Source organism: Hibiscus syriacus, unplaced genomic scaffold (assembly GCF_006381635.1).
Source record: "Hibiscus syriacus cultivar Baekdansim isolate YM2019G1 unplaced genomic scaffold, ASM638163v2 tig00111206_pilon, whole genome shotgun sequence".
Taxonomy (NCBI): domain Eukaryota; kingdom Viridiplantae; phylum Streptophyta; class Magnoliopsida; order Malvales; family Malvaceae; genus Hibiscus; species Hibiscus syriacus.
In genome coordinates this window covers 1,369,635-1,396,727 of record NW_024063018.1, presented here as the reverse complement: position 1 = coordinate 1,396,727, position 27,093 = coordinate 1,369,635, and the positions used below count along the sequence as shown (strand labels likewise).

At 33.8% G+C, this 27,093-nt stretch overlaps 1 protein-coding gene across 1 annotated transcript in view; it reads left to right on the top strand.

Moving 5' to 3' along the window:
- The window catches only part of LOC120155722 (glutathione amide-dependent peroxidase-like), a 30,296-nt gene extending 5,625 nt beyond the window's left edge, over positions 1-24,671 (top strand). The window contains exons 4-5 of the mRNA XM_039167207.1: positions 24,125-24,421; positions 24,498-24,671. Of these exons, the coding sequence (XP_039023138.1) occupies positions 24,125-24,421; positions 24,498-24,671 (471 nt within the window). The remainder of the gene's footprint in view (positions 1-24,124; positions 24,422-24,497) is intronic.
- Positions 24,672-27,093: the final 2,422 nt, after the last annotated feature.

Below are 27,093 nucleotides of genomic sequence, written 5' to 3'. Positions count from 1 at the left end.
CTATTTTTTGTACTAAATTGAGCCGTTAATATAGTAAATTTCATAGATTAAGTCATTTGATTTATAGTTTATGTCATTGATCGCTATTATATTTATGTGGTCGTTAATTTTACAAATGCGATAATCAACTTGAAAATGATAGATGTAACATAGTCAACCGTGTATATCACAACTCTTAATTTTTAGTCAACAAAATTTCCATTAAACCATGTTTTATAAAACCAATTTCCAACATTTATTGGCATCTTTCATTATATCTTTGTAGCACATTCTTTCCATAAATATAGTAAACAAAATAAGAGAAAATCAACATAAATATTATCATTCTTCTTCAGCCAGAGTCACTTTCCTTTTTTAGCATACATTAATATTATTCCATGCAAGGCCAAATTGAATATTATATATACAATACAGAGCTATATGTTAAGCATTTGAACCAACGTAGTCTATTAGATATACAGAGATGGGGAAGTTTTCATTGACTTTGATTATTTTTGTTGTCATAATCTTCTTTGTAACTAGTTAGTTCGTTTTCCTATTCAACTCTTTTTTTATATATATAATGTTACCTGATTTTTGTAATCTAATACAATAAAATTTGGTTGTAGATTCAAAGATGGTGGCAGAGGGAAGGGGACCTATCGCTCATTGGCCTTGCGATAGTGATGTGCCTTGTCAAACTAATTGTGCAGCTTATTTTGGCTGCCCCAAGTGTGTTTGTGGTCCTGATCACTATTGTCAATGCCTTTCTTCCCCAAATTTTTCATTATCTTAAAATCTATTCAACTAATAAATCACTATCATATCCTTTGTAAGTGTAATAAATATTCTCGCAATGTAGTTAATAATAATAATAATTATTATTATTATTATTATTATTATAATTATTATTATTGCCTTTAATTAGTCTTTTCTTCTTCTCCTTATGATTTTCATGTAGCTTTATCAATCTCTTTTTCTTTTCTATCGGGTTTTTTTTTGTTATGGATGTGATTTTGAAGACGTAGGGATAATTTTAGATAATGTGTATCCCTTACTGATCGATATACGATCACTCAAATTCCTTAGTGTTAGTCAGATTCAGGTTGTGTTTTGTCCTAGTAAAGCAAATATTCTTTTCGTGGTGCCAGAACTGGAGGAAAGCAAAGCATCTGTTCTACATCGAATGAAGAACACAATCAAAGTTTGAGTAACCAATTAGTCGTGGATCAATCTATTCATCCAACCATTATGATTAGGTGTGTTTTCAATTCGTGCAAAGATTTAAATGCTAAATTTCATATTCCATTTTAAATCTTGTAATGTTATATATATAATTTAATTTATATTACATGAAATTAAGTTAAAAGAACTCATTTTTATTTTTTGAGTTTTCTTATTCCTTGGTGAATAAGAGAATCTAGAGAAACAAAAGAGAAAGCCTTAAACATCAAGTTTGAGCAATTCAAGCCAACATCCACTCAATATTCATTTTTCTTTCAATAACACAATTTGTGCTCAATCGTATTCAGTTTTTAGTGTTCTTTCTTTGTTCTAGAATTGTGCAAATAATCTTACCTTATGAGGTTTTTATTCTAAGTTTGTGAAATTTTTAATTTTCTCTTTGAGAGAGAGTGTCTCAAGAATTTGTGATATAATTCTTGAGAGAGTTTTAAGGTTACTCTTTATCCTCAAAAGAAAGACAAATAGTGAAATCGCGGAAAATCCTTAGTGTGGATAGCTAAGATAGTGGACGTAGACTTTGGTTGAGAAAGTTGAACCACTCTAAATCGCTGTGCAAATATTTTTATTTTCTGTCAAACTTCCACCAAAATTTCATTTGCCAATTCACCCCATCTTGGCTATTTCATCCGACATTTTTCTGGATCACAATCCATATATTATGATTTACGGTTAAAACTGATTTTTACTGGATTTTTTATATAGGTAGGATTCTGGAGTATGGAGGTTCAGCCCTGATCCAGCTGGTAAATCCTTACGGACCTGAGGATACCCTTGGGTATGCCCATAGAGCCCAAGACATACAGTTAGGTTGGCTCCCTTTGCAGTGTGCTTAGGGTAAGCCCTTATGGATGCAGTTCTGGGGAACTGCATAATGGAGTTTGGTTGGAGGGTTTCACTATGGTTTAAAAGATTTATATCTTTTCACTGGTTTTGATTGGAACACACTAGACATCCTATTCGATCTCTTGAAAATTTGATACTATGAATGTTTCCTATGAATTGAGATCTTCATGGCTTCTACTCGATGAACTACCCGTGAAACCCCAACTTATCCCAAAAACCTGTATATTTCTGTTTTAAATAAAGAAATTTTATGGCTTTCCATTTATATAAATGTCCTATAGCACTAACTAGTAGTATTGTATTACTGAGCTTCAAAAAGATCACAATATGTTACTCACCATTTTAGGTTAAAAGAATCATACTAGTGCAACTATCAACTTCAGTAGGGGAGTTCCATCGGCGTTGCTTGAGGAGTACGCTGTATGTGATTAGGGGGCATGTAGCTAGTATTTTGTTTTTAAATCTGAGTCAGATATATGTTATTTCTGAATATTGATAAATTTTACTTTTGTATTTATAAATTGTTTTATGATTTTAATCGTTTTACCAAAAAGTTTAATTTTCCGCTATTTTTACGGTGGGTCACTTTGGTGGTCCTAATGTAACACCCCGGATCGGATCAGGCCACCCGCATCAGTCTGAGGGGGTTACAAGCTTGATAATGATTGATAATTTATTTTCTTTTTCCTTGTTCAATCGTGTGATTGCTGGTAGGTTCGGGCAGGAGTGGTGAGGTATTACAAATAAGTTTGAGGTGGGTCCAAGTGTAAGTTGAGTCTATTATAATGTTGTTTCTGGCTATGGTATTGTTGATTTGGTTGCAAAGTACACAATTTTGAAGGCACTACTTTATGTGGTATTGTTTTCTTAAAGAGGCACTACTCAAATTCCTTAGTGTTAGTCAGATTCAACTTGTATTTTGTCCGAGTAAAGCAAATACTCTTTTCGTGGTGCCAGAACTGGTGGAAAGGAAAGCGTCCGTTCTACATCAAATAAAGAAAGCATTAGCTCAAGCTCTACCATCATAGTACGAGGCAATTGAAAGCGAAAGAACAAAGAACACAATCTGAGTTTGAGCAACCAATTAGTCGCGGATCAATCTATTCATGCAACCATTATGATTAGGTGTGTTTTCAATTCGTGCAAAGATTTGAATGCTAAATTTCATATTCCATTTTAAATCTTGTAATGTTATACATATAATTTAATTTATATTACATGAAATTAAGTTAAAACAACTCATTTTGTTTTTTTCTTTTAGGATAAGTTTTGAATATAAAACGTCTTACATACGTGGTGTCACACATTAATTAGACAGTTGATAAAATTACTTAAATAGCGATAAATAATGAAAAATAAATAAAATTATCGTTTTTTGTAATTTCAAAATACATTTTAGTAAAAAAAAGGAATATTATTTGTTATATTATATCACCATGAATATTATGTACAACTCAATCTTGATTCCTACGAACTTGAACTCTTCTTTGTTTCTCCAAACCTTTATGCCAATGTTGGCCTTGTTCAACACGAGACCTTATTTTGCTTCATTTCAATACCATAGTTATTCGACATGGAGGAAGTACTATCTACATTGTCTAAATCTCTTAAATTATGTAGGACACAAAAACTAAGGTAAAATAATACCCTTTTATTTTTATTTTTTTACTAAAATAGCAATAATTAATAAAAATAAATAATAAGCACAATATATTTTAATAAAAAGGGATTACTATTTAGTATATTGTATCATCATTAGTAATATCATGCACAATTCAATCTTAATATCAATGGTAATTATATCTTTTTGGTTATTTATCATTGTGGTGAATCATACTCTCTTTTTATTTTCAAATTCGTTATGCTCGTAAACTTAAACTCTTCTTTGTTTCTCTAAACCTTTGTGACAATATGTGCCTTATTTAACATGGAATCTTATTTTTCTTGATTCAATAAAGATGTTTTCATCGGTAGCATTGTAATTTTGCTAAGAAGGTGGAGATACCAATTGTATCGCCTAAAATTGTTAAACCAGTATAACATAAAATTAACAGCCTTTCTCTGTCCTTTCTTCAAAATGTTAGCGCTCATGCAAATTTTCATACTTTCTGATATGTTCTTTATTTGGTTAATATTTTTATTTAAAATTGCTCCTTAATCGTTAGTTTTTGTGGCTTATTTGTTCGTTTTGATTCATTTTCTGTGTAGGACACTAGATTATGGAAATTCCACTAAAAGGACATAATTTTGCAGTTTTTTTTTATTTTTCGGAATCAAAGCTAGATTAGTGGACATGACTTTGGGCATGACATAACTGACGTGGTGATGACATCATCACCTTCTGGAAGGTCCAATAAACGCTTCTAAAAGAATGAATGGATCAGTCGCACATTTCTGCAATTCGGATTTGAATCAAACTCATGTTTTAGGATATTATTTTAAATATTATATTTTATCTTATCTCTGCTTTAGGTATTTTAGTTTAAATAGTTTTAAGTATTTTCATTAGGATTTATTTCTTTATTTTAGGAATTATATTTACCTTGTTTTTAGGATTTTGAAGGCTATAAATACCCTCTCAGGGTAAGCCTAAAAATATATCTCTCTACAAGTGAGAAATTATTATTATTCTTCTTTCTAGTTTTATAAAGTTTTCTCTTTTCTTTTTTTATCAAGTTTTCATTTTTTTATTTTAAGTTTTATTTTCAAATATGCTAAGTATAACTTGGATCATGCTTAGCTAATTTTCTTTTAAGCGGAAGGCTAAAGAGATGACTCAATTCCAAATGTGAGAATTGTAAGGAACTTAAATCGCTTCGAATATCTCTCTATTTTCTGGGCTTATTTTCAAATCAAAACAATTTTTAAACCAAAAAGTTAACGTTGGTCTGGATGATATTATGGTTAACGTGGGAGGAATGATCGACTTATTGAAGCATATTCGATTTCCTCGGAACACACTTAGCAAAATTGTTTGCTAAGAGGAAACTGAGATCGAAACCAATTATTGTTTAAACAACATAATCCGAGTCGGTAGCTTTTCGAGCCTCAACGTTTTTTAGATATACACCATTGTTGTTTCTTAGATCAATTCACAGACCGATATTAAAGATTGCACTTGGGTATTCGGTATACAAATCATAGTCACAAGGATTTGTCATTGTAAACAAGTAACCGACGTGAATCCTGAAGTAAAGATCTATTTCAATGATCCGAGGAAACAAAGTCAAAGTTGAAAGCCTGAGGCAACTTTTTACAATAATTCTTCTTTTCAAACTCTAATACCTATTTTATTTTATTTTCTATATTATTTGTCTTTATCTTATTTTCAAACAGTCTTTCAAAACCCCCTATTTTATCTTATTCTTATTTCACCTTTATTTTTATATTTTTATTTATTTTTAATCTTGAACTTCATCCATATCAAAACTCTACTATTCAAAAACAGAAAGATAATTAAATCAGAAACTACATAGTCTTTGTGGGATCAACCCTTTCTTTCCACTTGTTATATTTTCTTTCTATTTCTTTTGGAATTAAGGAATTATTTTGATGCGGAAACGACGTGTGTCAAATTGGCACCGTTGTCGGGGACTAACGGTAAGTACTGATTTATTTTTCTTTGTTTTTTGATTTATGACCATAAGAAACCCGGGAGAATTAGTAGATCTTGACCTGGAGATTGAAGCAAGAGCACGAAGAATACATGCCAAAAAGCTTTGAGAAAAAAGAAAAAAGATAAGAAGAATAAGAACAAAGTTCAGAAACAAAATCAAATCCGAAGAAAAACTCTGAAGCAGACTCTTATAACAAATATCAAATCCCAATTGCAGAAGAAGGAGAACAAACGATCCGAAAGGTAGCCTCAACTCCTGTCACTCATACGCCATTATGCATCAGTTTTCCTAATGGCAGGACTCCATTTTAATTAAAGATGGGACTTATTCATCTTTCCCCACTTTCCACGGCCTTCCTAATGAAAATCCACACAAACACTTAATGGAATTCCACATGGTTTACACTAGCATGAAACCATAGGGAGTTATCGAATATCAAATTAAATTGAGAGCTTTCCCTATCTCTTTAGCTGGCTTGGCTAAAGATTGGTTATTTTATTTACCTCTAAATTCAGTTAATTCATGAGCTGACATGAATCAAATTTTTCTTGACAAATTCTTCCCAACAGATAAAGCAAGCGAGCTACAAAGGAGCATTATATCCATTAAGCAAAAGATCGAAGAAAGTCTTTATGACTATTGGGAATGATTTAAAAAGCTTTGCGCAAGTTCTCTACACCATGAATTAAGTGAGAAAACGTTACTTCAATACTTCCCATGTCCTCTATAGAGACCGTACAACCCATCTAGCAACACTTATAATTGGGATGGCGAGACCACCCAAATTTTAGCTATGCGCCAAATCAAATGGCAACTTATCAACCAAGACCTCCTCCTCAACATCAAACGTCAAAGCCATCATTGGAGGAAATCATAGAAAAGTTAGCAATTTCATTAGAAAAGCTGGTTACATCTCAGGAAAAGCTAGTTGTATCACAGGAAAAATTCCAAAGCCAAACCGAAACACATTTTCAAGAGTTGAATAAACAAGTGAGCCGACTGGCTCAAACTGTGGGGAAATTGGAATCACAAGGAATAATTCCTTCTCAAATGGAGTTAAATCCGAGAGAGAATGTTAGTGCCATCACACTCCAAAGTAGAACAGTCATCTCACCCAAAGTTTCAGAAGAAAAAACCACACATTTCGGAGAACAAGAAGAAACACCACCTCCAGGAATACAAGGTACATCTAACACACATCCTCCTTATTCTTCTCATGAAATCGCACCACCCTTTCAATCAAGATTGTTAAAGCGTGATAAAAGAGCTGAAGAAAGGGAGATCTTAGAGGTGTTCCAAAAAGTTCAAGTTAATATACCTATTCTTGAAGTAATTCAACAAGTACCATGGTATGCTCAATTTTTAAAGGAGTTTTGCACTACAAAGAGGAAATTAATGGGGAACAAAAAAAAATTTGGGAGAACATGTTTCCGCAATTTTTCAACGAAAGCTTCCACCAAAGATGAAGGACCAAGGTATGTTCATCATACCTTTTAAAATAGGTAATTTTAAAATTAAACGTGCAATGTGTGACTTAGGAGCTTCAATTAACATTATGTCATTTGCTATTTATAAAATGATTACTAACGAGCCTTTAAAGGAGACGGGAGTAACCATATAGTTGGCTGATCGGTCCGTGATCTATCCAGTGGGAATGATGGAAAATGTCTTAGTGAAGGTCGATGTAATATTTTTTCCTGCAGATTTCTATGTCATTGACATGGAACATGACAAGTCGGATACTTATTCCGAAGTACTCTTAGGCCGACCCTTCCTAAGCACCGCACATGCAAAGATTGATGATAGAAGTGGTCTACTGACAATAGAATTTGATGGTGAGATCATTGAATTTGATGTTTACAAAGCAATGAAATACCCGAATCGAGTTGAAAGAATTAATTATGTTGATATTTTAGATCCTTTAATTGATGAATATATTGAATCTAATTTTTCTTACAATCTTCCCAGTGATCTTGAACTTTGCCACAAAGAGGAAAAAAGGAGTTACCGGAACACTTGAAGTATGCTTTTTAGGTGAAAATGGAACCTTAATAGTGTTCATCACAAATAAATTATCCGAAGGAGAAGAGGAAGCTTTGGTAACGGTGTTGCGTTCGCATAAAGAAGCCATAGGATAGACCATTGTCGACATTAAAGGATTAAATCTCTTGACTTGCATGCACAATATCAAAATTAAAGAAGGAGCAAAGCCGTCACGAGAATGACAACGCCGATTAAATCCACAAATAATAAAAGTAGTAAAGAAGGAAATTCAGAAACTCCTTGATGTTGACGTAGTCTATCCGATATCAGATAGTAATTGGGTAAGTCAGATTCATGTGGTTCCCAAGAAAAAGTGTGTCACAATGATCGAAAATCAAGAAGGTGAGTTAGTGCCAACAAGAGTTCGAAATGGATGGTGAGTTTGTATTGATTATAGGAAGTTGAACTATCTTACTCAAAAAGATCATTTTCATCTTCCCTTTATAGGCCAAATGATTGAAAGATTAGCTAGGAAAACTCAATATTGCTGCCTTGATGGTTTTTCAGTTTTTTCCAAATTCCAGTAGCGCTAGAAGATAAAGAAAAAAATGACTTTTACTTGTCCCTTCGGTACATTTGCATATAGACGAATGCCCTTTGGCCTTTGTAACACATTTGCCACCTTCCAAAGATGCATGTTGAGTATATTTTCTGACTATGTGGAAAAAGGGATCGATGTCTTTATGGATGATTTCATGGTTTCTGGTAATTGTTTTAGTGAATGTCTTGATAATTTAACTAATGTTCTTAAAAGATTCTTAGAATATAACCTTGTTTTAAACTATGAAAAATGTCATTTTATGGTTGACAAAGGGTTAATTTTAGGTCATATTGTTTCCTCAAAAGGGATTGCGATTGATAAAGCTAAAACATATATTATACATTCACTTCCTTACCCCATAACTGTGACCCATAACTGTGAGGGAAAATCGTTCTTTTCTTGGCCATGCAGGATTTTACCACAGGTTTATTAAATACTTTTCGAAGATAGCACAACAAATTGAGCCGTTAACAAATGGTTTAAGACAAACTTTAAACACTTCTTTATTCATGTTAAATTACATATAATATAATACAATCTCCAAAAACAAATGGTTTAAGCCCTCAATTTGTAGTGAAAAAAATCAATTAAAAAGCTATTTTTTGTACTAAATTGAGCCGTTAATATAATAAATTTCATAGATTAAGTCATTTGATTTATAGTTTATGTCATTGATCGCTATTATATTTATGTGGTCGTTAATTTTACAAATGCGATAATCAACTTGAAAATGATAGATGTAACACAGTCAACCATGTATATCACAACTCTTAATTTGTAGTCAACAAAATTTCCATTAAACCATGTTTTATAAAACCAATTTCCAACATTTATTGGCATCTTTCATTATATCTTTGTAGCACATGCTTTCCATAAATATAGTAAACAAAATAAGAGAAAATCAACATAAAATCTTATCATTCTTCTTCAGCCAGAGTCACTTTCCTTTTTTAGCAGACATTAATATTATTCCATGCAAGGCCAAATTGAATATTATATATACAATACAGAGCTATATGTTAAGCATTTGAACCAACGTAGTCTATTAGATATACAGAGATGGGGAAGTTTTCATTGACTTTGATTATTTTTTTTGTCATCATCTTCTTTGTAACTAGTTAGTTATTTTTCCTATTCAACTCCTTTTTTTATATATATAATGTTACCTCGTTTTTGTAATCTAATACAATAAAATTTGGTTGTAGATTCAAAGATGGTGGCAGAGGGAAGGGGACCTATTGCTCATTGGCCTTGCAATAGTGATGTGCCTTGTCAAACTAATTGTGCAGTTTATTTTGGCTGCCCCAAGTGTTTTTGCGATCCTGATCACTATTGTCAATGCCTTTCTTCCCCAAATTTTTCATTATTTTAAAATCTAAATATTTTCAAGTAATAAATCACTATCATATCCTTTGTAAGTGCAATAAATATTCTCGCAATGTAGTAATAATAATAATAATAATAATAATAATAATATATTATTATTATTATTATTATTACCATTAATTAGTCTTTTATTCTTCTCCTTATGATTTTCATGTAGCTTTGTCAATCTCTTTTTCTTTTCTATCGGGTTTTTTTTGTTATGGATGTCATTTTGAAGACGTAGGGATAATTTTAGATAATGTGTCTCCCTTACTGATCGATATACGACCACTCAAATTCCTTAGTGTTAGTCAAATTCAGGTTGTGTTTTGTCCTAGTAAAGCAAATATTCTTTTCGTGGTGCCAGAACTGGAGGAAAGCAAACCATCTGTTCTACATCGAATGAAGAACACAATCAGAGTTTGAGTAACCAATTAGTCGTGGATCAATCTATTCATCCAACCATTATGATTAGGTGTGTTTTCAATTCGTACAAAGATTTGAATGCTAAATTTCATAGTCCATTTTAAATATTGTAATGTTATATATATAATTTAATTTATATTACATGAAATTAAGTTAAAAGAACTCATTTTTTTCTTTTAGGAAAAGTTTTGAATATAAAACGTCTTACTTACGTGGTGTCACACATTAATTAGACAGTTGATAAAATGTAATTTCAAAATACATTTTAGTAAAAAGAAAAAATAATATAATTTGTTATATTATATCCCCATGAATATTATGTACAACTCAATCTTGATTCCTACGAACTTGAACTCTTCTTTGTTTCTCCAAACCTTTATGCCAATGTTGGCCTTGTTCAACAGGAGACCTTATTTTGATTCATTCAATCAAGACTCTTTCATCAATAGAATCGTTATTTGACACGAAGGAAGAAGTACTAGCTACATTGTCTAAATCTCTTAAATCATGTAGGACACAAAAACTAAGGTAAAATAATACCCTTTTATTTTTATTTTTTACTCTTGGGTTAAGTTTTGAGTGTAAATGTCTTACTTACGTGGCGTCGCACATTAATTAGACATTTGGAAAACTTATTAAAATAGCAATAATTAATAAAAATTATAATAAGCATAATATATTTTAGTAAAAAGGGATTATTATATGGTATATTGTATCATCATTAGTAATATCATGCACAATTCAATCTTTTTATCAATGATAATTATATCTTTTTGGTCATTTATCCTTGTGGTGAATCACTCTTTTTTTCAAATTCGTTATGCTCTCGAACTTAAACTCTTCTTTGTTTCTCTAAATCTTTGTGACAATATGTGTCTTATTTAACATGAAATCTTATTTTTCTTGATTCAATAAAGATATTTTCATCGGTAGCATCTTAATTTTGCCAAGAAGGTGGAGATACCAACGATATCGCCTAAAATTGTTAAACCTGTATAACATAAAATTAGCAGCCTTTCTCTATCCTTTCATCAAAATGTTAACGCTATTGCAAATTTTCATACCTTCTAATAAGTGCTTTATTTGGTTAATATTTTGCTTTTAAATTGCTCCTTAATCGTTGGTTTTTGTGGCTTATTTGTTCGTTTTGATTTATTTTCTGTGCATGACACTAGATTCTGGAAATTGCAATAAAAGGACAGAATTCTACAGTTTTTTTTAATTTTTGGAATCAAAGTTGGACTAGTGGCCATGACTTTGGGCATGACATATCTGATGTGGTGATGACATCAGAACCCTCTAGAAGGTCCAGCCAGCGCTTCTAGAAGGTCCAGCCAGCGCTTCTAGAAGAACGAATGGATCAGCCGCACATTTCTGAAATTCGAATTTGAATTAAACTCTTGTTTCAGGATATTATTTTAAATATTATATTTTATCTTATCTTTTCTTTAGGTATCTTAGTTTAAATAGTTTTAAGTATTTTCATTAGGATTTATTTCTTTATTTTGGGAATTATCTTTACCTTGTTTTTAGGATTTTGAAGGCTATAAATACCCTCTCAAGGTAAGCCTAAAAACATATTTCTCTACAACTGAGAATTTACTCTTGTTTCTAGTTTTATAAAGTTTTCTCTTTTCTTTTCTTTTCAAGTTTTCATTTTTCTTTATTTTTAAGTTTTATTTTCAAATATGCTAAGTATGACTTTAGTCATGCTTAGCTAATTTTCTTTTAAGCCGAATGCTAAAGCGATGGCTCAATTGCAAATGTGAGAATTGTAAGGCATTTAAATCGCTTCGGATATCTCTTTGTTTTTTGGGCTTATTTTCAAATCAAAACAATTTTCAAAACAAAAAATGTCGACGTTTGTTTGGATGTTGTTATGGTTAACGTTGGAGGAAGGATCGGCTTATTGAAGCAAATTCGACTTCCTGGGAACACACTTAGAAAAATTGTTTGCTAAGAGGAAACTGAGATAGAAACCAATTATTGTTGAAACAACATAATCCGAGTCGACAGCTTTTCGAGCCTCAACTTTTTTAGATCTACAACATTGTTGTTGCTTAGATTAATTCACAAACCGATATTAAAGATTGCACTTGGGTATTCGGTATACAAAGCATAGTCACAAGGATTTGTCCTTGTAGATAACTAATCGGCGTGAATCATGAAGTAAAGATCTATTTCAATGATCCAAAGAAACTAAGTCAAAGCTGAAAGCCTAAGGCAATTTTTTACAACAAGTTTTCTTTTCAAACTCTAATTATTATTTTATTTATATTATTTGCCTTTATCTTATTTTCAAATAGTCTTTCAAAATCCCCCTATTTTATCTTATTCTTATTTCACCTTTATTTTTATATTTTTATTTATTTTTAATCTTGAATTTCATCCATATCCAAACTCTACTGTTAAAAAACAACAAGATAATTAAATCAGAAATTGCATAGTCTATATGGGATTGACCCTTACTTTCCACTTGCTATATTTTCTTTATATTTCTTTTGGGATTAAGGAATTATTTTGACGCGAAAATGACACGTGTCAAATTGCACCGTTGCTAGGGACTAACGGAAAGTACTGGTTTATTTTTCTTAGTTTTTTTATTTATGACCATAAGAAACCCGGGAGAATTAGTAGATCTTGAACCCGAGATCGAAGCACGAGCACGAAGAATCCTTGCACAAAAGCTTTGAGAAAAAAGAAAAAAAGATAAGAAGAATAAGAATAAAGTTCAGAAATTGAATCAAATCGGAGACAAACTCTGAATTAGACGCATATAACGAATATCAAATCCTAATAGAAGAAGAAGGAGAACAAAAGATCCGAGTGCTAGCCTCGCTCCTATCACTCAGATGCCATTATGCATCACTTTTCCTAATGGTGGGAATCTATTTCAATTAAAGACGAGACTTATTCATCTTATTCCCTCTTTCTACGACCTTCCCAATGCAAATCCACACAAACACTTAATGGAATTCCACATGGTTTGCACTAGCATGAAACCATAGGGAGTTACCGAAGATCAAATTAAATTGAGAGCTTTCCTTTTCTCTTTAGTCCAAATTCAGTTAATTCATGGGCTGACATGAGTAAAATTTTTCTTGACAGGTTCTTCCCAACGGCTAAAGAAAGCGAGTTACGAAGGAACATTCTATCCATTAAGTAAAAGACCTAAGAAAATCTTTATGACTATTGGGAATGATTTAAAAAGCTTTGCGCAAGTTGTCTGCAACACGAATTAAGTGAGCAAATGTTACTTTGATACTTTTCAGGTCCTCCACAGATACCATACTACCCATATAGAAACACTTATAATCCGGGATGGCGACACCACCCAAATTTCAGCTGTGCGCCAATTCAAAGGCCAGCTTATCAACTAAGACCTCCTCCTCAACATCAAAAACAAAATCCATCATTGGAGGAAATAATAGAAAAGTTAGCAATTTCACAAGAAAAGTTTGTTACATTTTAGGAAAAGCTAGTTGCATCATTGGAAAAATTCCAAAGCTAAACCGAAACACATTTTCAAGAGTTAGATAAACAAGTGAGTCGATTGGCTCAAACTGTGGGGAAATTGGAATTACAAGGAATACTACATTCTCAAATGGAGTTAAATATGAGAGAGAATGTTAATTCCATCACACTCCGAAGTTGAACAGTCATCTCACCTAAAGTTCCAGAAGAAAAAGCCGTACATTTTGGAGAACAAGAAGAAATTCCACCTCCAGGAGTACATGCACATCCTCCTTCTTCTCATGAAATCGCACCACCGTTCCCATCAAGATTGTTAAAGCGTGCTAAAAGAGCTGAAGAAAGGGAGATCTTAGAGGTGTTCCAAAAAGTTCAAGTTAACATACCTCTTCTTGAAGTAATTCGACAAGTACCGAGGTATGCTCAACTTTTGAAGGAGCTTTGCACTACAAAGAGGAAATTAATGTGGCACAAAAAGGTAAATTTGGGAGAACATGTTTCCATAATTTTTCAATGAAAGCTTCCACCAAAGACGAAGGACCAAGGTATGTTCGCCATACCTTGTAAAATAGGCAATTTTAAAATTTAATATGAAATGTGTGACTTAGGAGCTTCAATTAATGTTATGCCATTTTCTATTTATAAAATGATTACTAACGAGCCTTTGAAGGAGACGAGAGTAACCATACAATTGGTTGATCTGTCTGTGATCTATCCAATGAGAATTATGGAAAAATGTCTTAGTGAAGGTCAATGTAATATTTTTTTTGTGCAGATTTCTGTGTCATTAATATGGAACATGACAGGTCGGATACTTATTCCAAAGTACTCTTAGGCCGACCCATCCTAAGCATCACACATACAAAGATCGATGTTAGAAGTGGTATACTGAAAATGGAATTTGATGGTGAGATCATTGAATTTGATGTTTACATAGCAATGAAATACCCGTATATAGTTGAAAGAATTAATTCTGTTGATATTTTATATCCTTTAATTGATGAATATATTTGATCTATTTTTTCTTATAATCTTTCCAGGGATCTTGTGCCACAAAGAGGAAAAAAAGGAGTTTGAAAATATTTATTCAATTAATTTTGATTTATTTTTACCTTCCTCTAAAACTAAAAATTTACCTTCTGTTTTACAGGAACCTGAGGTAGAATTAAAACAGCTACTAGAACACTTGAAGCATGCCTTTTTAGGCGAAAATGGACCTTACCGGTGATCATCTCAAATAAATTATCTGAAGGAGAAGAAGAAGGTTTGGTAAAAGTGTTGCGTTCGCACAAAGAAGCCATAGGATGGACCATTGCAGACATTAAAGAATTAAGTCCCTGGACTTGCATGCACAAAATCAAAATCGAAGAAGGAGCAAAGCCGACATGAGAAGGACAATACAGATTAAATCCACCAATGATGGAAGTAGTAAAGAAAGAAATTTAGAAACTCCTTGATGTTTATATAGTCTATCCGATATCGGATAGTAATTGGGTAAGTCTGATTCATGTGGTTCCTAAGAAAATGGGAGGCACAGTAGACAAAATCAAGAAGGGGAGTTAGTGCCAACAAGAGTTCAAAATGGATGGCGAGTTTGTGTTGATTACAAGAAGTTGAACTCTCTTACTTGAAAAGATCATTTTCCTCTTCCCTTTATAGACCAAATGATTGAAAGATTAGATAGGAAAGCTCATTACTGTTGCCTTGATGGTTTTTCAGTTTTTTCCAAATTCCATAGCTCCAGAAGATCAAGAAAAATGACTTTTACTTGTCCCTACGGTACATTTGCATATAGAAGAATAACCTTTTGCCTTTGTAACGCACCTGCCACCTTCAAAAGATGCATGTTGAGTATATTTTCCGACTATGTGAAAAAAGACATCGAAGTCTTTATGGATGATTTCACGGTTTATGGTAATTATTTTAGTGAAGGTCTTGATAATTTAACTAATGTGCTTAAAAGATGCTTAGAATATAACCTTGTTTTAAACTATGAAAAAATTCATTTTATGGTTCATAAAGGGTTAGTTTTAGGTCATATTGTTTCCTCAAAAGAGATTGCGGTTGATAAAGCTAAAACAAATATTATACGCTCACTTCCTTACCACACAACTGTGAGGGAAATTCGTTCTTTTCTTGGCCATGCAGGATTTTACCACAGTTTTATTACATACTTTTCGAAGATAGCACAACCTTTATGCAATCTTCTCCAAAAGGATCAAGATTTTGATTTTGATTCAAAATGCAAGGCGTCTTTCGATTCATTAAAGGAAAAACTTATTTCAGCCCCAATTGTTCACCCACCAGATTGGAATTACCCCTTTGAACTTATGTGTGACGCATCAGATACTAGCATTGGAGTCGTTCTCGGAAAAAAAAAATAGGGAAAGAGTCACATGTTAGAGCCTATGAATCTCGAACTTTGGACTCGTCTCAGAAAAATTATTCAACTACAAAAAATAACTTTTTGCTATAATTTTTGCTTTAGAAAAATTTAGATCTTATTTGCTTGGCACTAAAATTACTGTTTTTTCTTATCATGCACTTTAAGGTATTTAATGAGCAAAAAGGGAGAAAATGAGGCTTATCCGATGGATCTTGCTTTTACAGGAGTTTAACTGGAAATCAAAACAAAAAGGGATGCAAATATGTTAGTGGATCACTTGAGTCGAATTCCCCTTTCCACATCTGACCTACCACTTAGAGAAGAATTTTCTGTAGAAAAACTAATGGTGGTGCAAAGCAAAACCCCATGGTTTGCGGATCTGGTCAATTATTTGGTCACAAGCAAGTTACCATTAGATTTGCCGAGAGCTGAAATCAATTGAATTAAATGAGAATCTCGATATTTTATTTGGGACAATCCTTATTTATGGAAACACTGCTTGGATCGGGTAATTCGATGATGTATTGTAGAAAATAAGGTAAATGCAATTTTATAATTTTGTCATTCTTACTCTTGTGGTGGTCATTTTGGGCCCAAATGTACATCCCATAAAATTCTTGAGTGTGGTTTCTTTTGGCCTCACATCTTTTGGGATTCTTGTTTGTTCTGTAAAACTTGTGAGAGATGTCAACGTACATGTAATTTAAGCAATAGGAATGACATGCCTTTTAATCTTGTACAAGTTTGTGAATTTTTTGATGTTTGGGTAATCAATTATATGGGTCCTTTTATTTCGTTATTTGCAAATACTTATATTATTTTAGCTGTAGATTATGTTTCTAAATGGGTGGAACCTAAGACCACTCAGAATAATGATGCTAAAACTATAATTAATTTTTTGAAAATTCTATTTTTCTAGGTTTGGCACGCCACGGGCTATAATTAGGACAAAGGAACACATTTCATAAACTGAGTGATCGAATCACTGATGAAAAAATTTGAAGTGACTCAAAGAATCGCCACAGCCTACTATCAACAAACAAATGGACAGATAGAAGTATCAAATCAAGAAATTAAAATCATTCTTGAAATAATTGTTAAACCGGACCGAAAAGATTGGAGTTTAAAATTAACTTACGCACTTTGGGCATATTGAACCGTTTACAAAGGTCTCATTGGGATATCACCATACCGGCTTGTTTTCGGTAAACCATACAATTTACCGGTTGAGTTAGAACATCTGGCTTATTGGGTCGTTAAATAGTGTAACATGGACATGGATGCGGTTGGTGAAGCTCAGAAATTACATATTTAAGAACTTGAGGAAATCCGAAAAAATGCCTATGACAATGCTCGAATATTTAAAGAAAAAAAAAGAATTTCATGATATCGAATTTCTTTTAAAACATTTTCTGTCGGATAAAAGGTTCTGTTATTTAACTCTAAATTTAAACTTTTTTGTAGGGAAACTCAAATCAAAATGGCTCGGACCATTTACAGTTACTCAAGTATTTCCTCACCGTGTTGTTAAAGTTGAAAATAACTCAGGAATTCGATTTAAAGTTAATGGTCAAAGATTGAAGCCATATTATAAAAATGCTCTGGTTGATCTAATCAAAGAAATAAATTTAGAGGAACCCACAATCTGAAAAAATCAGGTCGTCAGGCTAACGACGTTAAACAAAGGCGCTTGATGGGAGGTAACCTATTTCGTTTTATTTTCATTTTAATTTCATTTTATTTTTAGAAAAACTTTATTTCATTCCATTTATTTTATTTATCATATGCTTAATTTTATTTTATTTTTCTCTGAACAGATTCGATTTTTGATTGAATATATAATGGAAGAGCATTGTCTCACGTCTGGAGACAAGAAGCATGCACATGTTAGCATAGCCCAACCTCTTGTGGAGCGCCATAGCATTCCCCAAGCCAATTTTGTTCTCTTCCGCCGCCAACTTAAATTCAAGGGGAGTTAATTTTTGTTTCAAAATATTCTATGGGACCCACCTTATCTTCTCACCTATCACTATCCCCACCTTTTACAATTTAAAACCAATCCCAATACCCAATCCCTTTTGATCAGCTAAACTTCTCTATGCACCCAACTTCTTTTTATTTTCTTTATTATATTATTATAACCTTCCATGGACCCACCTATCTCTTTCAACCTCTTTTAAAATCAAACTCTCCTTTTTCTTTATATCCCACTTGACCTATACCCCTTATTACAAAAAACTTTGCCTTCTTCATTTTTTTCTTTCCCCAACCGCTCAACATATTCTCCATCTCCCTCTACTTTGTAAAAAATCGGTTTACCGATTTATTCTCAAGTGCCCATGTCGTCGACTACAATGTTGGATGTTGCCTCCCTAGCACCGGTTCTCATTGCTCCATCGTCTCTCCTTTTTTCATAATGGTGTTAACACGCAACCGATAAAACCAGGGGGTTCTGTCGCTGCTCCGACTATCATCGAATTTCCAAGCGATTCCGACTGACTTCCCGTTCCAACTTCTATTCGTCGTGGTGGACACCAACTGTAAGGTTTTCCACCGAGAATTCCAACATCCACGTATGAAACCACCATCGCTCCTTCGTTCATCGGCTGTTCCACCTCTTACCACCATCACGCTGTCGGTGAGTAATACACGACGTCCAACCTTTATCACCAGCCATCCAACGTTCTACTCTATGTCGTCGGGTTCTACTTCCTATTCCATGTCGAATGTCGCATCTCTGCCGTTTGTAGCACATGAACAACCTGAGGTAAATTCTGAACCTATCGATATTGAACCATTACTAATTTGGCATCATGTTTTTGGCTTTTATGAAGATTTTAGGAATGAATTCAATTTACCGAGTGGTGTACTGCCACAACCGATCCCCGCATCCTCACATCACCTAATTTTTAACAATCCCATCTAATATATTAATCATTAAATTTGAGACAATTTATGTAATGATAATTATGTGATCTTTTTTATTTCAAAATCTACTTCAATTTCTTATTCAAAATTATCATTATTATTATTTAAGTTAAATATAAAAAATAACATGGTATGCGTGTGAACTTTAAGTGTCGTCCCCAATAATCTCTCCAACGTACCCAACTAATTATAGTAGTACACTTTCAACATGAGATGTTCCAGCTATGTACCCAAGTTGTACATGTAACGTATCAATCATGTGGACGTAGTAGGTACTTGAAACGACATTAGGTTGCCATACACGTGCAACATAACTTTGAATAATTCTATCTAATATTTTTAAACTTATAAGGGGAAAAGGGTATCCAATATTATTATTTACCACAAAAAATAAAACCTGAAAATGTCCATTGAAAAGTACAATAGAAAAGAAGTAGGAAAAAGAAAGAAATCCTGCGAAAAGCCTTAAGATAGGAAACACCATGCACAAAACCATAAAAGATGTCACTTTGATGATACATATGAGAGCATCCGATTAGAACTAAAAGAATACTCGACACCTGCAATTAGAGAAACTGCAATACCATATGTAACCCCCTAGGACCGAAGCGGATGGCCCCATTCGATTCGGGGTGTCACATTAGGGCCACCGGAGCGACCTACTGTAGAAAATCTCAGAAAATTTAATTTTTTTTTATTAAAACTTGTAAAATCATAAAATTAGTTTATAAATACAAAAGTAAAATTTACAGTATTCGAAAGTAAAACAAATTTCAGACTCATATGTAAAACAAATTACAACCTACATGCCCCCGATCATCTACGCCATACTCCACAAGCAACAATGATAGAACTCCCTTACTGAAGTCGATAGCTACACATGTACGATTCTTTTAACCTGAAATGGTGAGTAACAGAGTGAGCTTTAGGAAGCTCAATAATACAATACTACGAGTTGATGCTATAGGACATGCAGATAAATGAAAAGCCTTATATTTCCTTATTGATTATGGCGTATACCGATTTTCGAGATATTCTGGATTCTACTGGTAGTTCATCGAGTAAAAGCCATGAAGATCTCAGTTCATATGAAGCATTCGTAGTATCACAATGTCTAGTGTGTTCCAATTAAAACCAGTGAAAAGATATAAATCTTTTAAAACTATAACGGGACCCTCTAACCAAACTCCATTATGCAGTTCCCCATAACTGTGTCCATAGGCTTACCCTAAGCACACAGCAATGGGAGCCAACCTAAGATATACCTTGGGACCTATGGGCCTACCCAAGGGTATCCTTAGGTCTGTAAGGTCTTACCAGCTGGATCAGGGTTGTGCCTCCATACTCTAGAATCTTATCCATATAATCCAGCAGAAAGCAGTTTTAACCGTAATTTGTAATATATGGATCGTGATCCAGTAAATCTCATAAGCATAACCATGAAGTAAACCATATAATTTCCCTCCACCTGTACGCCATAAGTAGTCCCATGATTAACTTAAAGGGAATGCCTTGGGGCCTGAGAGCCTACCCAAGGGTCACCATAAGTCTGTAAAGATTTACCAGCTTGATCAGAGTTGTATCTCTATACTCCAGTGTACCCAGATAATGTCCTAATAGAACAGTTTGGGTATAACCCGTGAAAACAGAAAACCATAGTTCATAAACCAGTAAAGTCCATGATTCCATAAACCATAGTTCATAGAACAATTCATTATTTTCGATGAAAAAAGAAATCAGATATCACATACCATGAAGCCATGGTTCATAAACCAGTAAATCAATACTTTCGTTAAAACTCATTTCAAAACATATAAAATTGTCATATAGTACAAGTGGAACACACTAGAGATCCAAGTATTTCTTTGAGACACTAGGTAGTTATCCGAATGGATAACATGAAACTGATGTAATTTGATCGGATTATAAGAACGAGGTCATTTTTAAGTGAATCAATTACTAACTGATATAGTCAGACATTTAAGGTTTATACTTTAGAATCCCACTATGATCCATGTACATCAAGAAAGTGTTCAGGAACTTTTATACAGAATAATTATAGATTCAAATTTATTAAGAGCGATTCCATTACCCAACAATAAGGGGTATTCAAGATTAGGCATTGAATGAACATGATTATAGTCCTAAATTTACCCAAATTTTTGGAGCAGTGAAAATATACCCCCTTTTCCCCGGTGAAATTCCCAATTTCTTTCCCCAAATTAGAATGAAATCCCTAACCCCCAAATATTTCCATCCCCAATCGAAGCTTCATAGGGTTCCCATGCCTCACCGTATGACCGTCATTGCTGTGCTCCACCACCACTGATCGAATCGGCATCCCACCCCAACCAAACCCCTACATCATAGACCCCGTATCGACCGCTTTTCTTTGGGAAATGGGCGTAGGAAGTTTTATCGAACTCAAGCCGATCGTTCTGTAGTTCTTCATTTTTTGGTCATTCTAGACGCCGGTACCGTAGTGCTCCTCATCCAAGCTTGAACAAAACGCAGCCTGTAGCAGCGCCTCACCGTCGTTCTATCGTCGACGACCATGGGTAAGCGATTTGAGTCTTTCTTTTCTTTAATTCTGATTTGATTTGGCTGATAATTAAGGTTGTTTTGGATTGATTATGTGATTATTGAACCATGGAGTAATCGACCACCCAGAATAGCCCTTGTCCCCATCTCATGTGCCGCCATGCATTGACGATGCGTGTTGGCCTTGTCCACGCTCCAATGAAGTCTTCAGAACCGGCTCAGCCGTTCTAGACTAGCCCGAACCGGTCAACCCGGTTTGAACTGAACCGAGTTAAACTGTCTACCGACCCGCCTTGTCCGGCCTAGTCACCAAGTCAACTCGGTCCGAGTCAACCCGTCCGAATCAACCCTGTTGACTTTGACCATTGACAAAAAGTTAACTTTTTCTAAAAGGTAATATTTTATGTTTTTTGACGTCCTGAGTCTGAATCCGAAGTACGTTTTGCCCAATTCGCACCCGGTAAGCCGTTTTTCAGTATTTTATCTTCAGATTCAAGATAGTTTCAAAATTAAGTTCAGTTTCTTATGTAAATTCAGTTGCTTTGTATCCGAGGAATTATTGGATGTTGAATTCAAGTTCGAGGGTGATCAAATGGAGTTTAAATGGTCGATCGGTATGACACATAAATCAAGGTAATAAAGTAATACATGTTTCATGCTTTATGGAACATGTTAGTATTGATTCTTGCATAGATAAATTTAATTGTTCACATGTATATAGTGATTATTTCCTAACTCGATCCAAATACTAAAAATTTCGGTAACCAGATAGGACTTATATGGCTTCCTTAAGAAAGTGGAAAACCAATCGGAAATAATAATAATAATAAGCTCGGTGATTCAATAATTAGTAAATTGACTTCAAGATCCGTAAATTTTGATTAATTTCTTTGAAGGTTAAATACCGAGAATATTTTGATAGTATGTTACCTAAAATAACCCTAAGAGGTAAAATTACAAAAATGCCTTTGTACTGAAAAAGGACCAAAACTTTCCCTAGTGGTGACATTAACCTCCGGTGTGTAAATGAGCAAATTACTCTGAACTTTAATGGAACTGAAATACTTTCAAGCCTAAGTTACCATAAGTAATGCCACTGACGAAATGAATGAAATTATGATAATACCCTTAAAGTGTAAAAAAGTAATATGATTGATTATGATAATGAGGATGACCTGAGAGGTCATATCTTGATTCAATTGAACCATGGAATCATCGATTTAAATTCCGGATCTATATTGTATTTATAGAAATGCCCTAAAGTGTAAAATGACCAAAATATCCCTAAAAAATAAAATGGCCTAAAGTATTTCCAAGACCTGGAATGACTAATGCCCTTAAGCTCCGAAATGAATAAATCAACCTCTAGTCCTAAATTTACTTCACTTTCCAAAACTGACTTCCAAATTTAGAAACTTATAAATTGACCCCTAAATCGGGGTGTGACACCATATACAAAAAAACGCTTGGCAGAGACAAACAGAGCAATCCATTAAAAATGAGTAGATTTACGAGAGGTAGTTTTAAGAATTCGAACATCTTTAGGGTTTCAAGTGAAATCTAGCACATAAAGGCATGAACGGGGCCATTTACTTTTTACCCAAAAATGGATCCGTATAAGAGCGAGGTCCAAAACGTGATCAGCTGTGAACGTTTTACTATTAAAAATTGTGTCCTTCCAGTACAACTAAATTGTCCAGAGGAAACATAAAAGAGCTAGAGACCAAATCGGTTTCGAAGAAGGCTTGACAGGTAAATTCATCCAAACGGATATGAAAGAATTGAAATTCCTTGGCGTTACTAATAAGAAATCCCATACCTACACCACTTAGACCAAATGTTCCATGAAAAAAGGTAGTGCAAGAGAATGTGACTTATTGATTCGGCCTCTTTAGAGCAGACAATACAGAGGGAGTTTAAACTCGCAACAACACCACGCTTTGCGAATTCAACAGAGGTAGGGATTTGGCCATGGATAACTTTTCATACGAAGGATACAAATTTAGGTGGGCAAGATTAACCCAAATAAGCTTACAGCTTGGATCTTCTTGTATGCCAAACGATTGGGACAGATCATAAAAAAGCTTTGGACAGTACAATCCTTCAGACGAGGCTTTCCACATGATTTTATCAATTTGTTTGCGAAAAAGAGGCCATGTTTTGTTGAATTTTATTGATTCATAACAATTTTGATTTGGTCTTTAGTAGTTAGCGTGATTTACTCCTTAATTTATGAGTCAAAATAAGTTATGATTTAGTGTTGATAATATCTTTGATTAGTTGAGTTTTTTTCTTTTAAGTAGTACTTTGTAAGCCTACAAATAGTCATATTACTATTGAATAAAGTGTGCATTTCCTTTCCACAATCATATTTGTTGTCATATTTACTTCTTTCATTGCTTTGTTTCCAACATTTGTGGTATCTAGAGCCATGTTTTTTTTAGTGATATGATGATTGCAAATAACAGTTTAATGAGTATCTCCCAACCTACTATTCCTATTTTCAAAGGAGAATGTTACGATTTCTGGGTGTCAAAATGAAAACTCTATTCAAATCTCAAGATCTTTGGGTTTTGATAGAGAATGGATTTGTTGATTCAGATGAGGAGAACCAACTTAAAGACAATCGAAAGAATGATTCAAAGGAAATGTTTTTTATTCAACAAGCTGTTCATGAGACTATTTTTTTCGAGAATCGCTGGAGCTACTACTTCGAAACATGCTTGGAAAATATTTCAGAACGAGTTTCCAGGCTCAACCAAAGTAATAGTGGTGAAACTGCAAGCTTTAAGGAATCAATTTGAGACCTTATTCATGAAAAATAACGAAACTGTACATGATTTTCTGTCAAGAGTTACAACTATTACTAGTAAAATGAAGGCCTATGGTGAACAGATCACTGATGAGACTATTGTTTCAAAGGTGTTACGAAGCTTACCCTCAAAATTTGATCATGTTGTTACAGCAATTGAGGAGTCCACAGATTTTTCTGTATTTTCATTTGATGAATTGATGGGATCTTTGCAATCTCATGAGGTTTGAATTAATAGATCTTTTGAAAAGCATAAAGAACAAGTGTTCCAGGTGAAAAGGATGATGCCCGAAATGACAGCTGATAAATGATGAGGCAGAGGTGGAATGTGTGGTAGAGGTAGAGGCCAAAGTGGGTAACAAGGTAGAGGCCAATGTGGGCAATGACCACAATATAGAAATAGCATCCAATGCTACCATTATGGAAAGTTTGGGCATATTGAGGCAAATTACTGGGAAAAAACTGAGAAAATGAATTATGTAGAAGAATATCATAATGAAGAGGAAGAAACTAAATTGTTCATGGCAACTTACAATGCTGATGGTGTGTCAAATGATGTTTGGTTTGTTGACAGTGGATGTTCCAACCACATGACAGGCGTAAGGTCGATGTTCAAAGAACTCGATGAAAGTTATAAAATCAAAGTCAGACTTGGTGATAACAAAAAGATTCAGGTCAAAGGGAAAGGTACTATAGCAGTGAAGGTTAAAAATGGTAAAACAAAATTCATTTATAACGTTCATTTTTGTTCCTAGTTGGCATTCAATTTGTTAGTGTGGGCAGCTTATGAGTAGTGGATTTTTTATACTTTTTTATGGTGATTTATGTGTTATAAAGGATCAAAAGATAGGGAAAATTATAAATGTGTAACCCCAGACCCGGTCTGTAAGTTAGACCCAAACCTAAGTGGTCACATATCCCATTCAAAGTTTTTTTTATATTCTTAAAATACATTAGATATAATATAGAACAAAATATTAATAATACAGATATATCCAAAACGATAGCAAATACATGTCACCAAACATAACCGAAAAACATATAGAGATATACGTTCGTACAAAATAAGCAGTTGATATCCCCTGATGCCAAATCTGCTAGCTACGGTCTGCTGTTATCTAAAAAAGGTAAAACTACAGAATGAGCTAAAAAGCCCAGTGTGCTCCATACAGTATAAAAAAACATACAAATAAAATCTTTCAATAAAATCGGTTTATGCATCATGTTTTTATTTTTAAACATGAACACTACCCCATCCGTTCACATCATAAATGTGTAGGTTCTCCAAAACAATACACCCAACCGCACATGCCATTTAGACCCTGAGCACAAAGCCGAGGAGTCTGCAGATAATCTTCCTTCAACAATACTCCCCAATGACAATATTAAACATGAATGTATTCAAGTAAAAATAATGATTAATCACTTAAAACATAAAAATGTTTCATACTTGGAAACCATATGCAAAAATAAGGAAATCAGAATTCAAAACAGTAATATATGATAATTCAGATGTCAGATAATCAGATTTCAGAAATCGGTATGAAATACCTTAATCCAGAAATTATATCGGAATATACAATAAATCAGATATCAAATACTTGGTATTCAGATGAATCATTTTAAAATAGTAATGTAATACTGTCTGGAAATACACCTGTAACAGTCTGAGAAATCAGATAGGGAAGCCTACTACTGGGTTTTTCGATCACGCTCTGCTGCAGCGCTAGATCCTACGAATTGGAAAAATCCATATTGGAATCCTAATATAAATAATCTTAATCTTTTTTTAAATAATATACGGAAACCTACGGGTAATTCTTGTAGTACGCGGTCCAGGACGATCTGACGAACGAACAACTCTAGACCTAACTGATCCACGCTCAGGTGAAACACGAGTACCTTCATATAATATTTTATTGAATCAATTCCTTAACCAAAACTCAAATAAATAATCAAAATATTAAAATACTAAGCCTTTTGGGTTCACATGCTCGATTCAAGAATTTCGGGTCAGAATTTGGGAAAACGGACTTCGGAATCAGATTCATAACGTCGAAAAACATAAAGTATGACCTTCTGAAATTCTGAATTCTTGGTCAAAATCAAAGTCTACGGGTTTGACTGACGATTTGGAGACTTTCGTGTTCGAATTTGGTGAAACAGACCCCAAAAACATATTCGAGACGTTGAAAAATGTAAGGATAGGTATTCTCGAAAAAGATTAACGACCGTTTAATGGCCGGTCAAAGCCGATCAAAGTTCTGGTCAAAGGTGGTCAAGATATGAACAACCATTTTACGAAAATAGCATCATTTTTAAAACAATTACCAAAATATCACCATTTTCAAAATAATTACTAAAATAACTTTTAAAAAAATTAGGATTTTTTTAAATTATGAAAATAACACCTTTTTCAAAATAATTACCAGAATGGCACCCTTTTCCAAATAATTACCAGAATAGCACACGGTCAACGGGTCGGGTCAACGGGTCAGGTTGTAACCGGTTCAAAACCGGTGAAACCGGTCATTTTGACCTTCCCCACGCGTAGTGGCGGCGCGTGGGACGGCTTCCGGTAGCGTTTAATTCACAAAACAAATTTTAAAAATTAATTTGAGCTATATCGAGGTATTTACAAAGCTCAGTTCAAATTTTTGAACGGCGGAGAGCTCGATTTCAACAAATCGAAAACTTTGACCGCTTCACCTCCCTACGCGCCGTCGTCGACGGAGACCAAGGATGACACCGGTGGACTCGGAACGGCACAAGGAACACGATGGTGCGGGAGGTGTCGTAAAAGGAGCAACGATCGGTGATGAATTTAAGAATTTCTCGACGATTGAGCTAAAAAAACGTCGAGACTTTGACTTGAAATTAACGGCATTTGGCAGCG